The following is a 27,875-nucleotide window of genomic DNA, read 5'->3' on the forward strand; positions in this document are numbered from 1 at the left end:
GACCGGCGCCGATCCGGATCCAGGCCTGGATCCAAGGGGACCCTGCGGAGCCGGGGCCGAAGCCTCCGGCGCCCAGCTGAGTCCGCGAGAGCCAAAGGCATGCCGGCGGAGTGGGGCTGTCCAAAGATGGCCTGCATCACATCGTAGAAACTCTGAAGCTAGGCAGGGGCCGCACCAGGTCCCGGGAAGGGAGGGAAACTTGTAGTCGACCCAACCGGATCAACACGTGGAGCTGCGGGAAGGGACCCACATGCATCCCTCGTCGCGTCGGCCGACGGACAGGGAGAAGTCGAAGAGCGATGATGCTTTCTCGACTTCTTCTTGTGCTTCGACTTACCCGAGGAGTGCGAAAACTTGGAAGAGGACTGGTGGTGGTGGCTCCGTGACCAGTCCCTCGACCTCCCACGCAACCATGACCTTGAGCGGTGCAGAGCAGGCTGCTCCCTAAAAGACTTTGGATTCAAGGTCCGGCAGTCGGAACACGACTTGGAGTCGTGGTCGGCTTACAGACAGAACAGGCACACGTAGTGCAGATCCATCAGCGACATTAACCGTCGGCAGGAACCACAAGCCTTAAAACTTGGCATCCCTGATGTGAACAAGGTGTCGAAGACTCAAAAACGATGTCGAAAAAAGTCGGCAAAAAGTCAGTCAAAAAGTGACTGGAGGTACCACTCTCTCCGGATCTGCACTGACTGGCGTGGAAAAAGAAAGAACTGATGTCAGCACGCAGGGGCGGCATCCAAGTAGCTACCGCGATGTCATCCCGGCGACCACAACACCAATGACAAATGCGCATCAGTTCCTGGGCCAGAGTATCCCAACAGCAATCACGGCCCCAGAGGCCTCGGGACATCCAGTCTGCCCCCTTAGTGATAAGGTGCGCAGGAAATGCGCGAGCCCAAGTCCGGGCTGGGGAGAAATCGGATGAGCGCGGCGGCCCACTGATTTACTCTAGTCTTCACTGGCCCAAGCTTCAGGGCCTCACGTATCTCGGAGTCTCCAGACATGGCCTGGGGGCCCTCAGATCTACTCCTCTCTACGCCCGCTTGCTCTGGCTGTCCGTACAGGGTTCATGCACCCCTCATGGCATGCCGGCTGACGATGTCATGTCTGCTTCTCTCCTGGCGCTGCCGGGACAGCCGCTCCTGTTCTTGGCAGCCTCTGCCTCATCCGCCCAGCTACATGCTCGGGGAGTGGAGGTGGTCTCACAGCACCCGGGGTCATGGGCGTTAAATCCACCTCTCTGGAAGTTGGGCCTCTGAGGATGCAATTTATTTCAACAGGGCCAGAGTGGAGGGACCAGAATATGCCTCTGCTCACTCCGCCATCGTGGACATGCCCCTACCAGCCCTTTATGATCTACTTGACCGCTTCAGGGAAATGGCTGGTCTCAGTGTAAATTGTGGCAAATCTAGTATCTTCCCTTTACGTTGAATAACACTGGACGTCAACAATAGCTGAAGGAAGGGAGCCTTCCCTGGACTTTTGAGACCTTTTGCTCTCGAAGTAAATGTTTACCACACTGACAGGACCTTGCTAGAAGGTAATCATGGGGAGGCTGTGGCCTCGATTCACTGGTCCATGCACTTTAGGACACACTATTGGTAGCAAAGATGTTCCTTCGAAGGCTCCTATTTTTTTTGCAGCTTTGACAGTGCTAACACCTAGGCCCTTCTTCGGGAATCTGAGGGGCCGAGAGTTTGAGCTCATTTGGGAACCTGCTCTGAAGTGGATTTCGATCCCCATGCTTCAGTGACCCATGCACGAGGAGGGTTGGGGTTCCTTGAACTGTATTTTGCAGTGACACACTTGCAGTAGCCTATGCACTGGCTAGCCTTGGATAGGACGGTGGAGGGAGGTCTGGTTCGGGCGGACCTGGGAGCATAGATGTACTGGAGTGGCTGCTGTAGCCGGGTAGACCAACTAGGGGGCTGGGCAGGCTTAAGAAAATGGCAAACCTTCATCTGGACTTGACATTCAACTGAGGCGTGCACCGACTCCCTATGCCACGCAACTGCTCATTTGGAAAGTGCCGGCCATGAAAATTCTACTAAGGTTTTGTAGGAAGCTAGCTCAGTATATACTGTACCGAGGTAAGGTATAGTGTTCAGAGTGTCCAGAGAGTAGACAAGAGGTAAAATGAGAATACCTTACGCTCTATTTGTGGTAGTGCGGGCAAGCAGTAAGACTTTATCAGAGGGTAGTGTTAAGCATTTATTTTACACGCTCAGGCAAGAAATTATGTAACACACTCAAAGACTGAACTCAGACCAATTTGTTTGTATAAAAATATTATTTGGTTGTATTTTATTTCTAGAACCAAGTCAGGCCACGTACAGATTAAGTGTAATAATACTTTGCAAGAATAATGCAGTTGAGTCCAATTGGTTTGGTTACAGATAAGTCACTGGTTCACACACAGTAGAAATTACTTTAGTTCCTTTGCAGTTACTTTTGAGATAACTTTCAAGTTACCTTTTCTAGTCAGTGTGATATGCCTAGATATCGCACTGGGTCATTTCCTAGATAAAAGGTGAGTTAAACAGTTTTAGTTAATGTACAGTTTATGTTCTCATATAATTTCTCAACTTTACACTTGAAACATTTTTCTCAGAAAGGCTGTCAATGCGATCCTTTGGGAGGAAATGAAGTGATCAGTTTACAGGTAAGTACTTGGTTTTGGGAGTTGAGGTTCTGGGGTAGAAGAAAAAAAGTTACTTACCTGTAACATTGGTTTTCCAGTACTAGTAACTTTCATAGACTCCCGTAGCTTGCATCATTCCCCGTCGTCGGAATGGGAGCCTCAGTAAATAAAAAACAACATAGCAGTAGGTACAAAAGAGAAAGAAAGGCCTAGGCCTCATCTCATTTTGTAGCATATCGACCTCTTTTTGCAAAAGAGACCAAAAACTTGCAACAACCAATCAGATTAGCCTCACCCCATAGAACCTTCCTGAGAGAGCCTCATATGTTCGTAGCCGTTGTGGAACAGTAACCACATCTGCTGAAGGCTGAGCTTTCCCAGAGGAGGAGGGTGGGCGCATGGGAATCTATGAAGGTTACCAATACTGGAGTACCAAAGTTACAGGTAAGTAACTTGTTTTCTTACTCCAGTATTGGAACTTTCATAGATTCCCATAAGCTTGTATCAGAATAGCTAGCAGTCCGCAATAAAGCACATTTTGTAACATAAATACTGAAATAACTCTGTATCCATATTTTCATAAGAAGCAAACAGCAATTGAAATATTAGCCAGTAAACATTAGCAGATACAAAATGTGCAATAACAGGAAGGAGGGATAGAAGGGAAAGCTCACCACTTACTGGAAGAGGTTCCTCAGGACTGCTTGTCCCACTGCTGCCTCACTCTGTGTGGAAGAGTCCAAGCAGTAGTGCTTTGTGAAAGTATGGGCACTGCTCCATGTAACTGCCCTACAAATGTCCTTGATAGGAACTCCAGCGAAAAGAGCAGCAGACGATGAAACTGATCTTGTGGAGTGAGCCCGGACATGTCCTTGTAGCGGCTTACCCACCGCTTGGTGACAGTAATAAATTGTGCTGGCAATCCACTGTGAAATCCCTTGTTTTGATAGAGGAAAACCTGTTCGAGGAGCACTAAACGCGACAAAGAGTTGGGTAGTTTTCCTGAAATCCTTGGTGCGCTGAAGATAACACTTCAAACATCTCTGGACGTCCAAGGAATGAAGAGACCTTTCTGCTGGAGTCGTAGGTTGAGGGAAAAAAGATTTTAGAATGACAGGCTCATTCAAATGGAAATCCGAAGGGACCTTTGGAATACATTTTGGATTTGTTCTTAGAATCAGAGTGTTGTTTTTGAACTGTAAAAAAGGTTCCTTAATTGTGAGAGCTTAAAGTTCTCCAACTCTCCTGGCTGACATCAAGGCGAGAAGGAGAGCCACCTTCCATGACAGAAATTTAAGATCGGCTCTCTATGAATAGGCTCAAACGGAGGTCGATGAGATGAGCAAGAACCAAGTTGAGTTGCCACATGCGAGGTGGAGGTGAAACTGGTGGGAAAACTCTAAAGAGTCCTTTCAGAAATTGTTTGACAATTCTTGCCGACCAGAGGGAAGGGCCAGAGGCTGTTAGTCTGAACCTAGCTATAGCCGCTAGGTGTACCTTGATGGAATAATGTGCAAGACCTGACTTGGCCAGAGACAGAATGTAAGGTAATATTTGATGAGGAGCAGACGAGAACGGATGAAGATTTTCTCGGTGGGACCACAAGCAAAAACTTTCCATTTTGAGCGATCGTTTTTTTTTGTACTTGGTGCACTAGCTTAAACCGCTTTACACTTTTGAGGGATATTTAGATTCTGGAACTCTCGGTGATCAGGAGCCACGCTGTCAACTGAAGGGAGCTCAGATCCAGATGTACCACTTGGCCCTGGGACATCGTCAATAGAGAAAGAATGAGATGCAAGTGAACCGGCTGATCTTGAGAAAGTAGAAGAAGCTTCGTGAACCAGAACCGGCAGGGCCACTCAGGTGCTATTAAAATCATTGTGCAGGGTTCAGTGTTGAGTTTTCCAAGCAATCTTGGGAATCATTTTGTTTGTATAAAAATTGGGGAATCTTGGGGAATCAGGGGAACTGGCGGAAAGGCATAAACAAATGCGCCTGACCAGGCCATCGAAAGAGCATTCCCCAACGATTCTCGATGGTGATTCCTGCTTGCGTAAAATCGGCATTTTCTGTTGTCTGAGGTAGCGAACAGGTCTATGGATGGAGAGCCCCAAAGAGTGAAAATACTATCGAGAGTGCCCTGATCCAGTTCCCACTCGTGACAGACTGACTTCAGACGACTCAATGTATCTGCTGTCGTGTTGAGGGTACCTGGAAGATGCTCTGCTGAAAGAGCGATTTTGTGAAGAATTGCCCATTCCCAGATTTCCTGGGCCTCCCTGGCAAGAAGTTGAGATCTCGTTCCACCTTGTTTGTTCACATAGTGCATGGCCTATGTGTTGTCTGTACGGACCAGGACGGTAGAGTTCCGAATCCTCGGAAGGAAAGCCTGTAAAGCCAAACAAATCGCCTTGAGCTCAAGAAGATTGATGTGGAGAGTGCGTTGTTTGGGACTCTAGTGATCGCTTACTTGAAGGTCCTGCAAAACCACACCCAGCCTTCTAGAGAGTCGTCTGTGGTCAGTATCAAAGGAGCTGGAGCAGCCGTGAAAGTGAGACCTTTTGAGATATTGTCTTTGATCGTCCACCAGCTGACCGCCTCTTTCATAAGAGGAGTAACTTTTATCCTGTCATCTAACGAGCCATCCGCCTGGCGCCATTGCATGTCCAGTTCTTGTAATGGGCGCATACGAAGTCTGTAATGCGGAATTAAGGGAATGCAGGATGAAATCGATACTAGGAGAGATTTGTAAAGGCGGACAGATTGAGATAGTCTTCTTTGTACTTGACGGGCAGAAAATATCTGCCTTTTCTTTCTTTCCTCTGAAGTGAAAGCTTTGCAACAAGTTGTATCTAGAATGGACCCTAGAAACCTGGCCGACCTGGATGGAAGAAGGACTGATTTGTCTGTTGAGTTGAAGACCCAGACGAATAAAAAGCCGAATGCAACTTTCGACTGCCCTTGTAGTTGCTTGAGAAGATGCAGCTTTTATCAACCAACCATCCAAGTAGGGAAAAACGTGCAGTGACTGTTTTCTGAGAAACGCTGCAACTGGGGCCAATATGTTCGTGAATTTCCGCGGAGCTGATCTGAGTCCAAAAGGCAGGACCTTGAACTGCAAGTGGCTCTTGGCTACTGTGAAGCGTAAAACTCTCCTGAGGGCTGGGTGGATAGGAACATAGAAGTATGCGTCCTCGAGATCCAGAGTTGCCATGTAATCGCCTGGATTCAGGAGACCCAAGATATCCTGAAGAGATACCATCCGAAACGAGAGTTTTATGAGAGAGGTGCTGAGCTCCCTCTGGTCTAAGATTGGGTGCCATTTTTCTTCCGTCTTGTGAACCAGGAAAAACCGGGAATAGAACCCTTTGCCTCGTTGGGATAGAGGTACTGGTTCTATCACTCCTTTGATGAGCAGTTGATGAGCTTCGAGACGTAGAAGATGTAGATGTTTTGACTCGTGGGAGGTGTTGAAACTCCCAACGTGTGGCCAAACCAGATGATATTGAGGACCCACCGTTCTGATGTTATGATCTCCCAGCTGGGGAGGCAGCTGTGGAGGCATTGTGAAATCCTGCCCCCCACTGATGTTACAGGGGATGAAGGGACAGTAGACAGAGCCGGGAAGCCGCTATTGGGGTTTAGAGTAATCTCTCCCCTGACGCCCTTGTCGTCCTCATGAAGGTTGGCGAGAGAAAGACGCAGATTGGCCTTGACGTTGAGAGTACTGAGGTTTGTATGACTGTGAATAAGCGGAGTAGCGCTGTTGGTGTCCTCCTCTGTATGTAGAAAAACCTTTCCCTCTTGCACCACGGAAAGGCACTTTGCGGTATTGCAATGTCCCCAGGGATCTTGCCGTTTGTCTTTTTTGATGTCCTGCAGAGTGTCATCCACATTCTTCCCAAAAAGCATTTCTCATTCAAATGGCAAATCTAAGATTATTTTGAACTTCTGGGCGAAACCAGGTAGCCCGAAGCCAGCCCTGTCGTCTTAGAACAGCTGAACCTGCCAAGACACGAAAAGCAGTGGAGGCAATGTCCATGAGGCAATCAATGATTTCTGAAGAAGACCGCTCTCCCTCATCCAGGATCATCTTCGCATCTGTCTTGGAACCCTCTGGCAGTTGATCTATAAATGGAGACAAATCGCACCCCATTTGGCGATCATATAGTCCCAAAATTGCTAGTGCATTAGCGGCTCTAACAAGGAGGCTGGACAGAGGAAAAACTTTTTCCCACATTATCTAGACGCCTACCCTCCTTATCCGGTCGTGTGGTAAGGGGCGCCAATGGATTTTTTTACTTCCTCTGAGCCGCCTGAGAGATACCAGAGTCCGGCTTCGGTTGACCAACCAGGCAAGCAGGACCATCCTCTGGAGCTTTATATTTTTTCTCCAGTCGTGGAAGAACAGGGATGACGGTAGCTGGAGACTGCACCACCTTAATTCCCTCACTCCATACATGTTCTACAATCGGGAAAGAACGGATGGATTTCCTGTAAGGCTCTTTAAAATCAGAGAAAGCAATCCGATTGTACAGTTGGAATGGGAAGACCAAACCTCTTGGAAGCCCTCTTCATAAGATTATGGAAACTTCCGATGTCTGCTGGAGGAGAATATATAGGATCCGGTGATGGTGAAGCAGGATCCGGAATGACATTCGTGACATTCCCTACCTGGATTAGGGACCTGTTCCACCTTCTGATCATCTTCTGTTGAATCATCGTCGTCATGCACAGTGACTATATTCTGGCGACTTATTGGTTCCGGCTCCGGAGGTTGAGGTAACTGAGGAGCTACTGTAGTGGAAGAATAGGTCGGAGGTGGTGGAGGCGGCTGTTGCATTGATTGCTGATCAGGGGCTTGAGATGGAAATCTCCTCTTATATTCTAACATGACCTGCAAGTCACTAATAATTGAAGACGGCATGGACACCATCCCCTGTTGCGCCTGCTCTTGAGGTCTATCTTGTGGAAGGTATTGCTGTTCCCAGTAATAATCTTCAGAATCCGAATCCTGGTATTTTACTTGAAGTTGGGACGGGCTGTAAGCAACCCCATAAGGACCCTCATCTTCCTCTGAATATTCTTCTATCAAAAGCAATGCCGGAGGTAATGGTGTCACTCTACGAGATGTCATTTCCGGTGTGATTTGGCGTCTTTTTATAGAAATTTGTGTAGTCGACGAGGTCGCCGAAGGAATCGTCGACGGAGTATGGATCGTCGACGACGATGGGCTGATAGTCGACGAGCTAGTCGTCAGTTTCATTGTAGATGTTGACATCGCCGACGTAGTCTTCGTCGCCGTCGACACCATCGTAGTCGACACCATCGTCGGCATCGTCGTCGGCTACACTGTGACAAGTACCTGAAGCGTCGACGAATTCTTCGTCGAAGTAGTCGTCGGCGAAGCTCTCGACGACGGGGGCCTATTGACGGAGCTGGAATCGACGCCAGGTGAGTTTCAGATGACATTGTCGATGTACCCGATATTGTCGTTGTCGGTCGGATTGTCTTCTCAGATCTTCCTTTCTGAGGTACAGAAGCTGGTTTTTTTTAACAGCTTTGCCTTTTCAGATGGAGGAAACAGAAGGCCTATGACTCACCTTCTGAGTAGAAAGTACCTCAGGAACTAGTCCCTCACCCCACACCTCGGTGAGGAGATTTTTTAGGACTGGGCCTGTCAGACCTATCAGAGGCCTTTGTAAGGCCTTAGTAGGAGGTTCAGTTGAAGGGGAAGACATACCCCTCTTTTTTGACCTCCTTGAAGATGTTGCTGAGGAGGCATCATCACTGTCACTTGATATTTCTTCCTTTCGTGACTTCAGCTTCTGCAGCCAGGTCAGCAAACGTCCTTTCCTGTCTCTCAGAGTCTTGGTGGAGAAGGTCCTACAGATCTTACAATCAGTGGCCTTGTGATCAGGGTACAAGCAATAAACGCAGTCTTTATGCTGATCCTCAATGTAGAGTCTTTTCTTTGAACAAGTAGCATAGGCTTTAAATAAAGCCTTCTCCTGGTCTGACATCCTGAAAGTAACTGTAAAGAATAAAGATGAAATCCAAAAGTTGTAGAGAAATCTGAGCAAAGCTCAATGGAGACTCCCTTAGCACAACATGCGGTAGAAAATCTGAGGCTCTCTCAGGAAGGTTCTATGGGGTGAGGCTAATCTGATTGGTTGTTGCAAGTTTTTGGTCTATTTGGCAAAAAGAGGTGGATATGCTACAACATGAGATGAGGTTCTCCCAGGGTCAAGGATGCACTCTCAAAACACCATCAGCGACACTAGAGCAGCTGGGTACAGAGTACTGAGGCCCAATGTTATCCAATGGGGGTTGGGGGCCTCCGGTTGGTGGCTGCTCACAAGCAGACAGTAAGGTTGTGGGAGCAAAGCTCCTGGACATAAGCTAAGGGCAAAGGGGGATCTGATTTAGCACACAAGGAGCACCCTCAGCGGCACAGGGGTGTCCAGGTGCAGGGTGCGGTTTTGGCATCTGGTGCCCTGTTTTCAATAGGGATTCTCCGGTGGCAACAAACACTGCAGGCTCGGGGTCTAAGATCTTCTGGAGGCAACCACCAGTTGCAGAGCTAAGTTGGAATGCCGAAACACTGTCGTTTGGGCCTCCCAAGGCCGTGGGGCATTGGGTGCGGAAGTGTCTTTTGGCGTCTGGTTTTCCTTACAGGCTCCTGTCGCGGTCAGGGGGATCCTCCAGAAAGGGGCTTCAGGCATCGGCTGGAGACTCGAGGTAGGTCAGGGACCACCAGATCCTAGGTAAGGATCGCCGGTGAGACCTCCTCATGGTGTTGGGCCACTCAATCTTGGGCCGTGGGCGTCTGGTGCAGACTTGCGGATTTAGCCAGAGTCTGTTTGCTGAGCAAATCGGGTGCTCACAGGGTACAAAGTCTGGTTGGGGAGGGAAGGGCCTCGGTATTCTGGGGGGCTGAAGGCTGCAGGACACACCGGTGCAGCAGGTCAAGGTCGGAACAGGCCGGTAGGGCTGGGGCTAAGTCAGTTGGTGTCCTCTTCTTCCTTCAGCACGGCTCTTTAGTCCTAGTTTCTTCTCGTCTGAGGAGGCAAGGTTCAAGGCTGCCCATAAATACTGAATTTAGGGGTGTTACAGGTAGGTAAAGGTTGGGACCAATGCATCCCTTCCTTGGGGTGGGTACACCCCCTATTATGCCACCCTCTAGTGGGAGGAGGGCATAAGCCTCACTCTGGTTGACAGGGACCCCATCTTCCAGAAGGTGGGGACAGAGTTGTGCTTCACCTCGCCTCCCCCACCAGAGGGGTCGGGCTGGCTAAGGCGGGAACATCTCTGCTCCTATCTTGATTTTTCAGCAGATTCTCCTGCTCAAAGTGGAGGTCAGAACCAGTGGGGGCCAGTTGCTGAGAGCAGCAAAGGGCTGGGTCAGCTTACAAAGGTGGCAAGCCTTTGAAGCTTCTGCTTTGTGGACCCTGCCCATCATGGGGGAGGAGGCTTGGCACCACATGTATGTGCTTTGTTTGAGGACCCTGAGAGCAGCACGCTCTCAACCCAGGAGTCCATGTCTGGTGGTGGCAGCAGGCGAGCAGCCACTCAGCCAGGACACTAGAGTCATGTTGTTTCTCAGGAGGCATCTCTAGGATGCCCTCCAAGTGCATTTTTATTAAATCTCACACTAGTATCAGTGTGGGTTTAACGTGCTGAGAAGTTTGATACCAAACTTCCAAGATTTCAGCAAAGCCAATACAGAGCTGGAGAGTTTACAATGACGAACTCCCAGACCATATATGCTCTATGGCTTTACAGCACTTAGAATGTACGAGAATGAACTTAGACACTGTAGGGGTAACAAGACTCATGCACCTGTACCTACACCAGTGGTATAGTGCACCCTGCTAGAGGGGTGGCTTACCTATACAGGCAGTGGGTTGTAGGCATGGCACACAGGGATGTGTGCCATGTCGACTTCACTTTTCTCTGCACCAAAACACGCAGCCTGCAATGGCAGTTTATGTGTTGAGGTACAGGGCCTCTATTGGTGGCACAATAGGTGCTGCAGTCCTTAGAGGCCTTCCCTGGTCACAGGGCACTTGGTACCCATGGTACCTTTTACAAGGAACTTGCAAGTGGCCAGAGTGTGACTAATTTGGTTTGCAACAGTACAGTTTTAGGGAAAGAACATAGGCCCTTGGAACCTGGTTGGCAGGAACCCAGGGCACACTTAGTCAAAGAGCATCAACATCAGGCAAAAAGTGGGGGGCAACCATGCAAAAAAAGAGGCACTTCCCTACACTTCTTAATTGCTATTGAGTGTTTAAGGAGACTAAGTGAAACACAGGCCCTTATAACACAGAAATCAAATCTATAAAAAAATTGGTTAGGCAAACATAACAATTTAACCCAAAGGTGGTATCATTTTCATGCTAGCCAAGCGATACACCTACTCTGAAGGTAAAGAGGCCAAATATGCATTTCTTGCAAAAGACAAAAACAATCGGGAATAGATTTCAATTTTTCATCTCCTTTGTGTATCATTCAAAGATGCCTAGGCAACAGAAATGCATTTCAAACTCAGATAAAAACGATCTATTGCACTCAAAATGTTCAATTGGAAATAATGCAGGTTATGATGGTAAGAACAAGTATAAAAATACTTACTAGTGTTTGAATTGGCTAATGGATTTGGTTTTCTTTGAATAGCACGTGCTGTTCCAGTGTCCTCATTGATTTGCTGCATAGAATTAAAATCAATAGTATAAACACGCCCCAGTGTAGACAGACTTATTTCATCCTCACCAACCTGATGGGCTGCCTGAGAACACAGATATAAAACAAAGAAATCTTTGAATGTAAACATTACAGCAGCTGTAAACACAAACCTTTTCCTAATATCTAGATTGCCAAACAATTAAATATGCTGACTCAAGACATTTCTATTTAAGAAGAAAAGGTTGCATATATTGGATAACTTTCATTCTGATTGGTGCTAATTTCTCTGCGTACGCTTCATCTTTGAAACACACTAGAGGAAGACTGAAACCAATGAAATACAGTCATTTGCACAGCCAATATTCTTCCAGCTGTACTACTGGACATGATGACCAAGTACTTAAAATCCTGCTGCCATGCCAGACCTTTTCAGTTTCAAGAACATTTGAGCGCAGTAGGAGTCAGCGAAGATGGGTCAACAGGGGATGTATGGATAGTTTTTTTAGATTGTCGCTGTTGAATTTACACAAATATCAAATTTGGATGGATGGACCTTGGACAACCCAAAGTAACTCAAGCTACTGAAAATGTTATTCCCCGTGTAAATATCATCATAAGTACAGGGCAAATAAGATACCTCCTCACCAATGAATAAGACGACAACTCCAAATACGGTCAGCAAATGCATAAATGTAACTGCTGGTTACCTATTTACAAGTTAAATTTAGGTGACATCCAGGGCTAGTTCAAACCCCGAAAACTCTACCTGTGGAGAATGAAGTAGATTCTCCATAAAATAATCTGTAAATCACGTGGGATTAAAGAGTCATCAGGACTTTAGCATGTCAGATGTGGTGTGAAACGGGCATTGTAAGGGTTAAAGGAATAACTGGTCCCTCAATGAGGACATCACGTTCAGGACCTCACCCTTAGAAGACCAAAAACAAAGCACTGGAAGCCACTTCCAGCACCTCAGTATGGACTCAGCTTACTGAATGTCAATTTCTAAGCCAGCTCCTAAAGCTGTATCCAAAATGACACAAAATTAGGCTCTGGCTATTCTTCACTGTCACGTGAGAGATTTATTTGTTGATCATTTACCCGTCAACAAGAAATCCTAGTTTTAACAAACACTTAAAATGCACTCTGAACATTACACATGAACAGAGCAAGTTGAAATAATTGGTGAGAAGCAATGGGCCACAGGACAGACATACTTTCTCAAATTCAACTTGATTAATGAAAAGTAACTGTAGCGATTACTGTCTTCATTATAACACGGCTCTAGTAATGTTAATGATAGAATCCTGCATATTATAGCTTTCCCAGCTAGACAGCTGGATCAACTCCTCTTATTCGTTCACATATTTAATGCTGAATATCAAACAGCAATGCTCGACACAGACAGTACTTCTTTTAAAGGTGAACAGAAGAACAACTGACAATTCCTTAAGAAATATCTTTCAAAGCTCACTGGGCAAACATAACTAGCACATTTCCTTTGTCAGCAGAAACACGTGTTGAAAGTTAATAAGCAAACCAGGTTGGTAACCAAACTGGCCACTAGTCTTAGAACAAACACAGCAGCACTGGATGAGTATTTCAATAAAAGAAATGCCAGAGAAATGCTCTCCGAAACCTATCAATATGTACGCAGTAAAGCTCGGTGCACACCCAAGTGAGTTTAAAAAAATCCCTAATAAGGCAATGTTAACATTTATGTTTGTGTGTTATACAGTACAATTACTTCACTCTTTGTAAATTTAGCACTGTTACACCTATATATGTCATTGAATAATATTGCTCACATGCTCGAACATTTTTTCTTTATCATACCACTCATTTTATACTGGCAATGAAAACAAGAAATCAATTCCATTAGAAAAAATTGGCAGGGGGCGTGCCTTGGCACCAGCCAAGATGGCCACATAACTAACAAGCATTGGAAATGCAATAGGTCTCGCAGCATTAGAGTTAGTGCTTTTAGAATTGTTTATGGGTTTTTTTTTTTAAATCTTTAGCATTTTTGTTTCCTGTAGGCAATGCTAAAGAATTACAAAGAAAAAAAGCCATAAACAAATCTAAAAGCTCTAACTCAAACGCAGGAACATTAACTAATTCTCCCACAGTCACAGTATACAGAAAGCCTGTGCGGTTTCCTTTTAGTATAATGACTCCACCTTCTGAGTTGTTTGCGTTGCGCCAATACCACGAAGAAAGCCTTAGCACTCTTGAGGGGACGCAGCTATGTAGGTTCTGGTAGACCGAACGGTGGATCGTGTCATTATGGCGGCGTTTTTCCCATTGACCGTGTATTGTGAATCCACCTTTAACTGTACCGGGGGGGCCCCGAGAAGACGCAGCTATGTGGGTCTTGTTGATCGGGGATCGGTGTGATTAGGGCAGCGCATTTACAATTCACTACGATGTCATATTGGTTTTCCTAGGAGTGGTTCAGGGGTGGCCAGCTGTTCTTACGTTTTGTGGTCAGTGCCAGGATTACAAGGTATGCAGAGATTGAACTAGGGAGTGGTTCATCAATATTAAACTGGCAAGGCAATGCAGGGACGGGGCTGGCCAGAGTGCAGCCACGTGACAGGCAGGTTGGGTGCCGGGAGAACCAGATGTCTTAGTGAATGTCTTACTGAATCGGGGTGGACACTTCAGTTCTGTCTGTGTTTCCAGCAGACGGTGACTGGCTTGCACATAGTGCAGCCACCTAGCCGGGGCACTGGTGCACTTTATTTCATAAATTGGCAAGATTTCCTCACAGCTGCTTGCGTTTCTTGAGAATGCTGCACGTTACTTAAATATTGCTTAGGAAGCTCTATCTTGCGACTGTGAATGGAAGGGGAGGGAACCCTGACGTAGCGAAAATATTGATAGGCTGAAAACTGGTGTTTATGCTAATTGGTGGTAACAACTGCAGGCAGCAAGAACTAGGCAGTTCGAGATTGGTGTAGACAGAGCACAGAGGTAGTCGTTTGCAAAGGTCCGAAAGGCGGACAGTAGGGCCTTCAGCTGTAGCGGTCGTCAGGGTTGCTGAGGAGCAGGGTTTGAATTTCGGCGGGAATGCTCGACATTGTGCGACTCTGGGCAAATCACTTAATTCCACAATGTTGGTGTGCCGTTGTGTAACGTACTGGAGCTCGTGCGAGGGGCTCTGATACCACATGGCTAACCGGTTAGTGGTAATATTGTGACGGGGGCGCGCAACATCTTGCAAATCTGGGGAAATCACTTCATTCCTGCATGGTGACGTTGCTAGTGAAGCCATCAGGTTTGGCACACCAATGAAATAGGGGTAAACCCGTTTTTGGGGGTCGAGTTTGGCTGGGTCATTCAGCATGTTGGGTTTGGGCCAAAGCACTTGATTATCTCTACTGTTGTGTCGGTCGATAACGCAAGTGACGGAGGCTGGTGCTCTGATACTCCCATTGCCAATCAGTTGTAATCTAACAATTGGGGCGAAGTGGTTGGTGTTAAATTCATCTGAAGACTTTTAGTGCAATAAGTGGCCCTAGTGCGCGCTTAGAAGGGATGGTGGTGCAATTTGTATCTTAAGCCTCGGTGCAATTTGTATCTTAGGCCTCGGTGAGGGGGCGTCACCAGCATCGGGATGGCATCTATTACATGAGGTGGGAGAAAAGGATGGGGGTGGGCGGGGAGCGTAGGGACGGCTCAGAGGCCTGAGGCAGAGCGCACCATATGGAGAGGGAGGGGGGTGGCAGTGGGAGGGTGATTGATGGGCGGGGCAGTGCTGGGGAAGCCTTTGATGTGGCCTGGCGGCCGTGGAAGCCGGGCCTTTGAAGTGAAGCTAAGCTTCACTTCAAAGGTGTCGGAGGAATGCGGGCGGCTGTGCACGCGCTTTTAAGCTCAATGCGCATGCGCATTGAGCTTAAAAGTCACGGGCACTGCAAGGAATCGCCACGATTCCTTGCAAGTTAGATAAAGAGTAGATGAGCCCCTATAGTCTCGCTTGCTCGATGCGCATGCGCATCGACAGGCGAGACCTAAAAAGCTCTGTGTAATCCCCAGCCCACCCGCTGAAAATCCAATGTTAAACCGCCCGTAATAGAAGGTCACAACACTCCGGGATTACCCCTGTAACAAGGGGACCCCAAATACCTCACTGGGACTTGCAGAAACCTAAAATTGCCGCTGGGAACTATGAACCAACGCTGCCGAAGGCCGGACGACTGTGGGCGGGCACAGTAGCTGAGAAACTAAACCAACTGCTGGGAGCCGAGAACGAAGCAGAGGCCCGGTGTGCACTGGAGAAGGTGGCAGCCGGAGTAAAGACCCAGTACGGGGTGAGGAGCACACCGTGACCGCCACCCAACGTCCAAAGGTAGGCGCATGCAGAGAAGCGTCCGGAAGAGGCAGAGAGAAAGGACTGCTCCTTCAAAGTGGCGTGCGGCCCAGATCAAGCAGAGTGGAGAAGACCCCACCCTGGTCCCAAAAGTACCCGCTGAGGCACGCACGTCACAGAAGTGAGCTATCGGTAAGTTGAGCGCGACCGGACACTCCAGGGAGGCAGTAAGCAGGGAGAGCCTAGAGGAAGCAGAGGAGTGAGAGGAAACCCAAGGCAGCAAGGTAGCAATCTACAGCCAACAGATAACAGGACCACAGGGGCCCGACCCAGAAAAGAAATTAGGCAATTTCAAGCTAGCCCTAACAAGTCAGAAAGTGGAAGGGCCCTTAAAAGAATGGGTAACAGTCATTAAAAAGAAAAAGAAACAAGACATCGGCAATCCCAAGGGAGATCAGGCTGCGAAGTGCGACAGAGGAAGTAGGCCCAGTTCTACAGAGGTCACTCACTGAGCGACTAGTGAGGAGAGGGATAGTTCTTCACGACGCCAGCGGCACAGAGAAGCGAGCAAGCCTAATAAAAGAGTAGGCTGCATCAAAGACACCCGACACACCACAGGGCCCTGGAGGCCAAGAAATGACAGGCCAGACAAAATGCGACCAAAAGGAGCGTTGGTTCCCCAGAGCAACAAACTAGACAAGTATGCAGTTCCCAGGAGCACAGTGGCAATCAACAGAGGGTTCTGGAACCCTGGACACAGAGGAGCCATCGCTGGGGGCAATAATGGCGGTGATCCACAGTCTGGGCCAACACTCGAAACCAAAATTGACAAAGTCACTATAGACTTAAACCTTCTCCGGGCAGACATGTAAACAACCTCGGAAAAAGTCAAACTTGCAGAAACTAATATCCGAGGCTTGCATGCGGTCACTAAAAGGCTAGATGACTAGGTGCAACGACTGGCGCAACAACAAAAAGTGATGGCTGGAAAGTTGGAAGATCAAGGAGGAAGGGCCCATAGAAACAACGGGGGGGGGGGGGTTGCCGGAATACATATCACTAGGTCCGAAAATGACTATGTGCCCTGAACTTAAATTTGTAGCTGGCGAGACTGCAAGGGGATGTGATCCACTGGCGGTTGGCTTTCAGTTTCATTAATGGGCAGGACGGCACATCCCCGCCTGTTTTCATGTGCTACAAAACACTCCGTATCAGATCCCCAGTTCATTCTTTAAGGTAATTGATGGTGAGCTTCGGAGTATACTATGGGATGGAGGGGCCCATGCATTGCGCTTAAAAAAATTCAAATGGGAGTCTATGAGGGGGGTGGGGTAGCAGTCTCCGACAGTAGGGGCTACTATCTGGCGTTGCAGCTCATCAATGCCAATGACTGGGTCTCCTCCACAGTATCAGAACCGGCATACTGGGTAGACAGATGGGCCATGGGGAAACATGGCTGGCAGTCAGCCCTTTATAGCAATTAATTATTTTATTTAAAAAGTTTTATATAGCGCGAACATGACCACTGAGGGTATCAGAGCACTTTACAATTTATACATCCAGAAAGGGTACAAGGAAACAAAAACAGTCTAATAGAGTATGACATTCTCGTCAACCAGGCCGCTGGGCTACAAGTACACGGCAGAATCCCCATATCAGATGGTGTCGCCCGACTGAGGCAGAAATTTCTTCATCAGAAGCCCTTTGACTTTTTTTTTTTAAGAGAGCAGTGGAAGGGTTCACCCTGATTTTGGGGAAAAGGGAGTTACAGATCCTCTGAGCCATCCCTCAGAAGGCTCTATTGTAGGTCTTTTTCTTGAATTTGTGTGGTTTGAGCAATAGAGTGCTGGCACTTCTGGAGGCTCTTGATCCACATGAAAGCTCCAGTTTCTGAGCGAGGTATAGCGGGGTATTGAAGTAGATAGCTTTCTGTGCCATGCATGCAATTTTTAGCTGTATCCGAGCTTCATGTGGAAGCCAATTCAGGGCCATTAAGTCCGGAGAAATATGATTGAATTTTTTTTGGACAAGTTATGAGCCTAGCAGCAGAATTGAGGGCAACCCCAAGAGGAGCCGTCATCGCTCTGGGCAAGTTGCAAAGCGTTGGACTACCATAGTCCAGCTTTGAAATCACTAATGCTTGCACTGCAACCTTTAGGTCAGGAGCAGGGAGATCAGGTTTGATTTTCCTTAGGATGTGGAGTTGGAAGTTCGCTCCTTTGGTGTGGGTACTGATGTGCTTCTGCATGTTCAAACTTTTATCCAACACAGTACCGAGAGAGGTTGCCGAATCAACAAGGTGAGGTCTACAGTTGAGAGCAGTGAGCTGATTCAACCATTGTTCCATGACCAGAGATTGCTTGAGGGGTGAGATTAGGAGGAATTCCGTTTTGAAAGCAGCTTTGTGTTTCAACAAGGAGAGGGTTGAGAGACTGAATGTCCTCAGGGAGGCAATATTCAGGTATAATTGAGTATCATCCACATACATGTGGTAGTGAAAGCTGGATGCTTTCAGAATTTCTGTCAGCGGCTCCATGAACAGGTTAAAGAACGTGGGAGAAAGTGCTGAGCCCTGGAGAACCCCCAGAGTGACCGGCTAAGGATGAGACAGTGATTGGTTCACCTTGAAGCTTTGGGATCGGTTATGGAGGAATGAAGAAAACCAGTTTAGAACAGATCAATTAGGTTATCGTGTTTAACAGTATCAAATGCTGAGCAAAGGTCAAGAAGGATCAGTAGGCACAACTCATTATGGTCCAACTTTCTAAGCGCATCATCAACAATGTGAGTTAGCGCAGACTCTGTAATATGGCCCAGGCGGAAATCAGATTGCCATTCGTCCAGGAGTTGGAAATGGTTGATGTAATTACAGAGTTGGGTGAGCACACATTTCTCCAAGAGCTTTGCCAAGGTTGGGATGTTAGGGATTGGGCGAAAGTTGTGAAGGTCAGTGGGATCAGCAGATGGTTTCTTTAGAATCGTGGTAACTTGACCCGATTTAAGGCAATCCGGAATAGCACCTTGCCAGAGTATCCATCGTAATCCAAAGAGTTAGTAAGGAGATTTTGACTTCCGGGAAAAGGTTTGATGGCAGGGGGTTATTGTAGTGATTGGAGGGTTTCAGAGTCGACAGTATTTCGTGAATAGTGCATTCATCCAAAGTTTGGAATAGAGTACAGGATGCGTTGTTTTTGGGGAGGTGGGGCTGCGCAGTGTGAGGAAGTGCCATCTTTCTTGCATGGTATGCCCCCACTTTTTGCTGACTTGCTGATGTGCTTTGACTGAGTGGCCCTGGGCTCATGCCAACCAGGTGCCCAGGGCCTGTGTTCCTTCCCTAAAACGGTGTTGAAACTAAAACTCAATTGGCATCTCTGGCCACCAGTCAGCCCCTGGTAAATGGTCCCCTGGGTACCCAGGGCATTGTGACCAGAGAAGATCCCTAATGGCTGCAGCACTTATTGTGCCACCCATAGGGGCCATGTACCCTGACACACACACACTGTCTTTACAGGCTGAGTGTCTTGGTGCAGAACTAAACAAAGAGTCGACGTGGCACACATCCCTGTGTGCCATGCCCAGAAACACACTGCCCTGTCATCCATCAGTCACCCCTCTAGCTGGGTGCTCTATGTCAGTGGTGTGGGCACAGGCGCATGAGCCCTGTGCCCCTACAGTATCCAGAGCCATTCCTGGGCCCTGTAAGTGCAGTGCTACCATTAAGAGCATATGGTGCTGGGAGGTTGTGATTATGAACTCCACAGCAACAAAATGGCTTCACTGAAGACAGAGAAATTTCATATTAAACTTCTCTGCACATTAAACCCACACTGATGCCAGAGTGGGATTTAAAGGCAAATGTACGACAGAGGGCAACTTAGAGTTGGCCCCTGAACCTAACCTACAATCCACGTCTTGTCTGAGAGGCTGTCACACAGCAGACATGTTGCTGGAACCCTGGGTAGAGAGCCATCCACTCTCCTGGGCCTGCAACAATGCACGTCCTGGACGAGGTGCTAGGTCTCCTCCCCCAGGATGGGCAGGGGAAGCTTCAAAAGGTATGCCGCCTTTGTGAGCTTCTCCAGACCACTTGCTGTACCCAGCAACTGGCCCCCACCAGTTCTAACCCCCACTCTGGCACGAAGACTAGCGGGAAACCCTACGTGAGGAAAGGGGGTGTGCCAGCCTGTGCAAACTCCTTCCCTCAGGTGGGAGTGGCGAGGTGAAGCACAACTCCGGGCTCCGGCCATCTTGAGGATGGGGAGCCCTGCTCAATCAGAGATAGGCTCCGCCCCCCCCCCCCCCCCACACAGGAGAGGAGCAGGATAGGGGGTGTACTCACCCCAGGACAGGGACCCATTGGTCCCTGCCCTTACCCTACCTGTGACGCCCCTAAATTTAGAATTTAGGGGCACCCTGAACCTTCCTTCCTCAGATACCGATTTGAAAACAAGCAAGAAGATCAAGAAACCAGAAGACCTGCTGTGCAGCTGCTCACAAGAGGACGACACCAACTGACTTGGCCCCAGCCCTACTGGCCTGTTGATCCTTGAACCTGCTCTTGCGAAACTCCGGCGCCTTCAGTGGTCAGCAACCTCACAAACCCCGGAGGACCCGACTGCCTTGAGCCTCTACCAAGACTGGGACTCCCACAAGCAGTGGTTCTGTTCAAAAAGAAACACCCCTGGTGCCAGCCAGGAACCACGAATCCAGCACACTCTGCACCCGCCGAGCCTGGCCCGTGCCTGAGTGGACAAAGACCCTGAGGACGTCCCCCCCGCAATTGTAACCTGAAATCCAGTGCCCAAGGACCCTCCTCGACAACCAAGACGACGCCTGCAGCCTCACAACCAAGGACCCCTCCAACCACGACCAGAAGAGGGTAAGATTTCCCGACATCTAAAGACACCCCTGCACCCAGCGCCCCACGGCCCCCTGTGCCCAACTCCGGGGTGCCTACCTATCCTCCAAGATCCCAACGTACCCCTCAAAGTGTTGGTCGCTCCTGAAGAATCTCCGTACCAGAGCCTGCAGCCTTTGTTCATCCTCCGAGTTTTCCATTGCATAACATTGAGCTCCCGAAGGCTCAAAAGCACCCTGCACCCAGCCGCCCGAGTGACCCTGGCAGTGCAACCTTTGTCCTAATCTACTTCCCCATTTGCCCTGAGCAAGTGACCAGGAGCCCAGCTCCCACAGCCGTGTGGCCTGCTTGCCAGCAGCCACCAACCGAAGGCCCCCTGCCTCTCATTGGATAACATTGGGCCTAACTACCTCTGCACTCGGCTGCCCCTGTGCCGCTGAGGGTGTACCAACTGTACCTACCTGACCCTGGGAGACCCCGGAGTCTATGCCTAAAACCTAACCCTGCCAGTCGAGTACTTACCCAAAAGCTGATAACTCACTTTTCTTCCATAGGGTAACATTGACTGGTTTCACTTGGAAATTCTTCGAAGTGTGGAGTATTGAAACTTTAAAATATTCATCTAAAATAAGCTGAACGAATTCCGATTTACTCACCTGTTATCAGGAGAGAACCCAGTGCTGCATCTTTTAGCCCAGCACTGACCCTGAAAAGTAATTTTAACCCTACTTACCAGTAACTTGAATTTTCTTCCATAGGAATCCACTGTCTGGTTTTCACCAGAAGAACAAGTTACTTACCTTCGGTAACGCTTTTTCTGGTAGATACAGTATCTGCCTGTGGATTCCTCACCTTGTGAATATCCTCCTTGCGTCCGCAGCATTCGGAAATTCTTTTGTAGCTTCGCTCCGACGTGGATGACGTCATAGAGGCACGGCATCACACGCGACTCCGCTGACGTCACCGACACTACAATAGGCCCACGCCGGCGTGATGACATCAGTTCCGCCCTTTTTTCCCGTGCCTTCGAGGCACACGGACGGACCAATGACAGTAGACATATACACCGTATATGCAGTACAAATATCAAGATAACACACAGTGTGAAGCAAATGCAATAAAACATTTGAAATAAACAACTCCTTGACAATAAAATAAATACATTACAGTGACTCTGGTATAGAAGAGTGGACAACGGGGAGGCGGGTGGGTCGGTGGAGAATCCACAGGCAGATACTGTATCTACCAGAAAAAGCGTTACCGAAGGTAAGTAACTTGTTCTTCTGATAGATACATCTGCCAGTGGATTCCTCACCTTGTGAATAGAGTCCCACAGCAGTCCCCACTCCCGGAGGAAGGTGTCCACTTCTCTACACCAGAAAATCCTGGAGGACAGAGCGCGCAAAGTGGCCGTCCCTCCTCACCTCAGTGTCCAAGCAATAATGCTTTGCTAAAGTGTGGAGGGAGGCCCAAGTCGCCGCTCTACAAATGTCCTCAACCGGCACACCTCTTGAAAGTGCAGAAGTCGAAGACTTAGCTCTAGTAGAGTGACCTCTTAGACCCTCTGGAGGATCCTTACCGGCCAAAGAGTAGCAGATCTTTATACAGAGGATGATCCATCTTGAAAGAGTCCTTTTATGTACCGTTCTTCCTTTCTTGCAGCCAGCAAACCCAACGAAGAGCTGGTCATCCATTCGATAGTCTTTAGTTCTATCAATATAAAAACTCACCGCCCTCTTAGGGTCCAGACGGTGCAGCCTCTCCTCCTCCTTGTAAGGGGGAGGATAAAAGGTAGGAAGGGTAATAGATTGACCTAGGTGGAAGGGAGACACCACCTTAGGGAGAAAAGCAGCCCTGGTCCTAAAAACCATTCGATCAGCATCAATGGTCAAGAACGGGGGCTTGGAACTAAGAGCATGAAGCTCACTTACCCTCCTTTCCGAGGTGATCGCAACCAGGAAGACTGTCTTAAAAGACAAAAGCCTCATGGGACACTTGTGCAAGGGTTCGTAAGGAGAACCCATCAAGTAGGTTAATACAAGATTTAAATCCCACTGAGGAACAATGAAAGGAGTAGGAGGGAACTTATTTGTGAGGCCCTTCAGAAATCTCAAAACCACAGGAGATTTGAAAAGAGAAGGCTGGTCCAGCAAGCGGAGAAATGCCGTCAATGCCGAAAGATAGCCCTTCACCGTAGCAACAGCAAATCCTTGCTGCGCCAAAGAAAGAGAAAACTGTAGAAAATCAGATAAATGGGCTTTTAAAGCGTCAGACTTCTCCCCACACCAAGAGACAAATTTAGCCCATCTGTAAGAATAAATGGACTTCGTGGAGTCATGCCCAGCTGATAAAATGACATCCACCACATCGTGTGGGAGAGAAAAGGAGTTCAGGTGGCCCCGTTCAACCTCCAAGCATGAAGGTGTAATGTCTGGAGGTGGGGGTGTAGAACCTGCCCCTCCATTTGAGAGAGGAGATCTGCCCTGAACGGGAGACGGAGCGGCGGGCGAGAGGAGAGGTGGAGAAGATCCGTGTACCACACCCTTCTTGGCCAATCCGGGGCGACCAATAGAACTTGGGCCCGGTCTTGGCGAATCTTCCTCAGAACCCGAGGAATCAAGGGTATGGGAGGAAACGCGTAAAGGAGTTGCGAGTCCCAACTCAACTGAAACTCGTCCCGCAAGGCTCCCTGCATCGGAAACTGGAGGCTGCAGAATGACGGGCAGTGAGCATTCTCGCGATTAGCGAACGGATCCACCTTAGGAGTCCCCCACGTCCGAAAGACGTGACGAACCACCTCCGAGTGAAGCCTCCACTCGTGGTTGGCCGAGAACTGCCGACAGACTGTCTGCTCGCACGTTCAGAACTCTGGCCAGATGATTTGCCATCAGACAAATACGGTGGTCCTGAACCCAGGACCAGAGGCGCAGAGCCTCTCTGAAGAGACACTGCAACCCCACTCCTCCCTGCTTGTTGATATACCACATCGCGGTCGTGTTGTCAGTCAGGACTTGCACCGACAGACCGCGAAGGGAAGGGAGGAAGGCCTTGTTCGCCAAACGTATCGCCCGCAATTCCAGAAGGTTGATGTGAAGCAACCTTTCTTCTGGAGACCAAAGACCCTTGATCTCCAGATCCCCCAGATAAGCACCCCACCCTAGAGTGTATGCGTCCGTTATCACTGTGGCCAACGGAGGAGGTAGATGTAAAGGCTTTCCCTGAGACAGATTGCCTTCCACACCCCACCAAGACAGAATCGCCGCAGTTTCTCTGGAGATCCTCACCGACTCCCTGAGATCTCAGTTGTGTTGATACCACTGCCTGCGGAGGCACCACTGGAGCGCCCTCATGTGCCAGCGTGCATGGTTGACCAACAGAATGCAGGAAGCCATCAGACCGAGCAGGCGAAGGACCTTCAGGACTGGAACGACCGCTCCATTGTAGAATAAAGGAATCATTTCCTGTATGTCGCAAATCCTTTGAGGAGGAGGGAATGCACGACATACAGTTGTGTCCAGTACAGCACCTATGAACAGGTTGTGCTGGGAGGGCACCAAGTGAGACTTGGGTACATTTATCGAAAAACCCAACCGGTACAACAACTGAGTTGTCTCCTGCAGATGCTGGAGCACCTTCTCTGACGACTCTGCCTTGATCAGCCAGTCGTCCAAATAGGGGAATACAGGAATCCCCAACCTTCTGAGATGTGCTGCCACCACGGCCATCACCTTGGTGAAGACTTGAGGCGCAGTAGTAATTCCAAAAGGAAGGACCGCAAACTGATAGTGTTGCGATCCCACCGTAAAACGGAGATACTTCCTGTGCGACTTCAGGATTGGGATGTGGAAATACGCATCCTGCAAGTCGAGCGACACCATCCAGTCTTCTTCCAGCAGCGCCTGAAGAACCTGTGCAAGGGTGAGCATCTTGAATTTCTCTCGTTTCAGATGGAGATTCAAGATCCTGAGATACAGGATTGGACGAAGCCTCCCTGTAGCATCCCTGACCCCTTTCCTGCTCTGGGACCACCTCTATCGCACCCTTTCTTAACAATGTCAACACTTCCTCCTGTAGAAGTAACAGATGTTCCTCTGTGCAAAAACCTTGGCAAGGAGGGTAATTGGGAGGGAATTCCCGAAAGGGAAGGGCATACCCATTTTCAACGAGATTGAGAACCCAAACATCTGATGTAACCGATTCCCAATCCCGTAGAAAGTAGGTAAGCCGACCCCCCACCGGACCCACATGATCCTGAATTGCGGATCTAGGGCTGCTTGTTTGTGGCTAGGGGGTTGGAGGAGGTAGAGGAGGAAGAGGCTTGACGACCTCGAGCCCTTTGTTTTCCCCTATAAGACTGTACAAGGGATTCTGCTGCTGCGGACCTTGCCGATAGTTGCTAAAGGAAGAGCGTCCAAACCCTCTGAACCTCTTGACCGAAGAACCTCTGATTTGAAGCCCTAAAGATTTGGCAGTAGCCCTGATGTCTTTAAATCTTTCTAAGGCTGTATCAGCCTTTTTGCCAAAGAGACCAGATCCATCGAACGGCAGATCCAGCAAAGCAGCTTGAACATCTGTTGAAAAGTCCGAAGATTTCAGCCAAGCCGATCTCCTTGTGGCAACCGCAGTGCCCATGATACGTGCCACCAAGTCTGCATTGTCCAGCTCACTTTGTATTACTTGGCGTGTCGCTGCCTGTGCGTCTGATAACACCTCCTCAAAATCCTTCCTGCTATCATCAGGAATCTTAGGAGCCAAAAAACGCATTGTATCCATAAGGGCATGTACATACCTCCCCATACGGCAAGTGGCATTAGTTTACTTCAACGCCATACTCGCAGAGGAGAAGGTCTTTTTAGCCACCTGATCTTGTTTTTTGGCATCTTTATCACCAGGCACCTGAAGAAACGCACTCACAGTCTTTTGGGAACAGGCTGCTTGTATGACCAGACTCTCAGGAGTAGGATGAGACGTCAGAAAAGAAGGGTCTTCAGGCGCAACCCTGTACCTTCTCGCCACACTCTTGGAAACCGCCGGTGCTGATAGTGGCTTTTTCCATACCTCCATAATAGGCTCCGTTAAGGCCTCATTAAACGGAAGCAATGGTTCCACCACAGAGCTGGGTGAATGTAAAACTTCCGTTAGCAGATTGGACTTAAACTCCACTGTAGGTAAAGTCAATTGCAGAAGTTCCGCTGCCTTCCTCAACACCACATGATAAGGCTGGACGTCCTTTGAAGGCACATCAGAACCAGATGGTAACTCCCACTCTGGAGAAAAATCTAGGCCACTAGCATCAGCTAGATCCTCAAAACAGTCATGCTCCAGTTCACCTTCCTCTATATAAGGATGTGACTCCATATATCTGCGCTCCTCCATAAGGCGCTGTGCCTCTCTCCTCGACATCTTAACACGCCTCGCCGCCGGATCCACCAACGACTCTGACGGCGCCGGAACCGACGTCGGTATCGAATCCGATGGTCCAGTGGGTTGCCCTCGAGGTTGATCTGGAGCGGGCGATGCCGGTACCGGCACCGGCGTCGACCTCGGCGGAGCCGGATACTGCCATGGCGGCGGCGGAGCCGGCATGAACTGAGCCGGAGCATAGGAGTGAGAGACTCCTAAATTGAAGGCCAGAGGACCCATAGGACCCGAAGGTGCGCCAGAGGGGTACCACGCCCTTGAAAAGACACCATACATAGCGTTTAAAAAACGCTGATGGGTCCTGGCCCGGGGATGGGAAAGGAGGCCGAAGACCCTCAGGCTGGTCTTGTGGAGGGTTCGGATTCGGCTCTTCGACAGGCGCAGAATCCTCATCCACATGAACTTCTTCCTCATCTTAGGCCAGGGACGGCGCCGGAGACGGATTCGAAGCCAGAGTCGGCGACTGAACTTGCGACTCCGAAGGCGAAGCCTCACCTTCCTGATCCGAGACATCCAACGTTACCACCTTGGAATGTACCTTCTTCGGTGACCTCGACCTCGAGCCCGACTCCTTACCGGAATGACGCCGGGACTCATGTCTCCTCCTCGACTTCGAAGCATGATCTGAAGCGAACTTCGAAGACGACTCCTCTCGAGATCTGGATCTTGACTTCGATCTCGACCTCGAATTTCTCGAACGAGATCTCAAAGATTTTCTTCCCTTGTCACCCTTCGCTTCGCCACCAGAAGTTTGGTCTCTCTATCCCGCTGGGCCTTCAGGTTCATCTTCCGACAAGATGAACCGATGGAGCTACTTGGTTTAGCTATAGGGGAGATGGACCTTGGACTCCCTCCTTGGTCGTCACCTACCCAGTCGGTCTTTAGGCAGACTTCTTTTCGTCTCTCCTTATTGTCTCTTCCCTAGGTCCTATCCTCTCTCCCCTGAATCTCTCCTCTTGCCTGCTACTCTGCCTACCCCCTGTCCTTTGTGCCCTTTGACTAGGCACTCCTTCTCCCCTTGTTGGGGAAAGATCCAATATTTATACTCTGGAATCTCAGCGAACCCGCTGAGTGAGTCCACTGCGCTAAGGGAGCCACTCCCTCTTGAGGTATGGTATGGCACCCCTTGCCAAAGCACTCCCTCTCCCCTTTTTGGGGAAGGATCCAGTATGTAGACCTTGGAGTCTCAGAGACCTCTCTGAGAGAGTCCACTGCGTAAAGGGAGCCTCTCGCAATAGAGATAGGAAAGGGATTTCACTTCCCCTGGGATCACAGCTTACTGGACTTTGGACGTTGCCTTGACTCGTCTACCGGTTTGTGTCCCAGTCACCCTTCCCCTCTTCTCCCCATGTTGTGACTCTCACCCTCCCCTCCCTTCCTCTTTCCCACCTTCATTATCTGTCTTTTTCCCCTACTCCAACCCCCCCTGAATCTCTCACCGTGCCTTCTTTTCCCCCTACGTATTTGTGCTTATTGTTTTATCTCAACCTTACAATTACTATGCTGCCATGCTCTAAGAACTATGTAACCTTTGTAACGATGTAACCTGTAACTATGATCTGATGATCATGTAAAGCGCTCTGATACCTCCGGGTCTAGCCAGCGCTATATAAAACTTTTAAAATAAATAAATAAATGAACATCCATCCACATCATGGTCAGAGCTTAAACACCATATGCAGTCCTCATGCAGGTCCGTGATGGACATCATTTTCCCGCACTCCCTGAAGCCGGTCTTCTTTGTCGACATCGTGTTGAAACAAAGAAGCAGAAAAGCGAAGATAAAGGCAACAAAGTCACTAAATAGCTACTGAGATTCCCCGAAACTGTTCGCGTCGATGACGCGGAAAAAAAGGGAACTGATGTCATCACGCTGGCGTGGGCCTATTGTAGTGTCAGTGACGTCAGCGGAGTCGCGTGCGACGCCGTGCCTCTATGACGTTGTC

The 27,875-nt window shown here is 48.9% G+C and overlaps 1 protein-coding gene across 11 annotated transcripts in view; it reads right to left on the reverse strand.

The window, feature by feature from the left end:
- Window positions 1-27,875, reverse strand: part of TRIP12 (thyroid hormone receptor interactor 12) — a 1,008,257-nt gene that overhangs the window by 512,202 nt on the left and 468,180 nt on the right. For all 11 annotated transcript variants that reach the window (XM_078668151.1, XM_078668159.1, XM_078668158.1 and 8 more), the window contains one exon: window positions 11,288-11,441. In XM_078668151.1, the coding sequence (XP_078524277.1) occupies window positions 11,288-11,441 (154 nt within the window). The remainder of the gene's footprint in view (window positions 1-11,287; window positions 11,442-27,875) is intronic.

The sequence above is a fragment of the Lissotriton helveticus genome, chromosome 11 (genome assembly GCF_964261635.1).
Source record: "Lissotriton helveticus chromosome 11, aLisHel1.1, whole genome shotgun sequence".
Taxonomy (NCBI): Eukaryota; Metazoa; Chordata; class Amphibia; order Caudata; family Salamandridae; genus Lissotriton; species Lissotriton helveticus.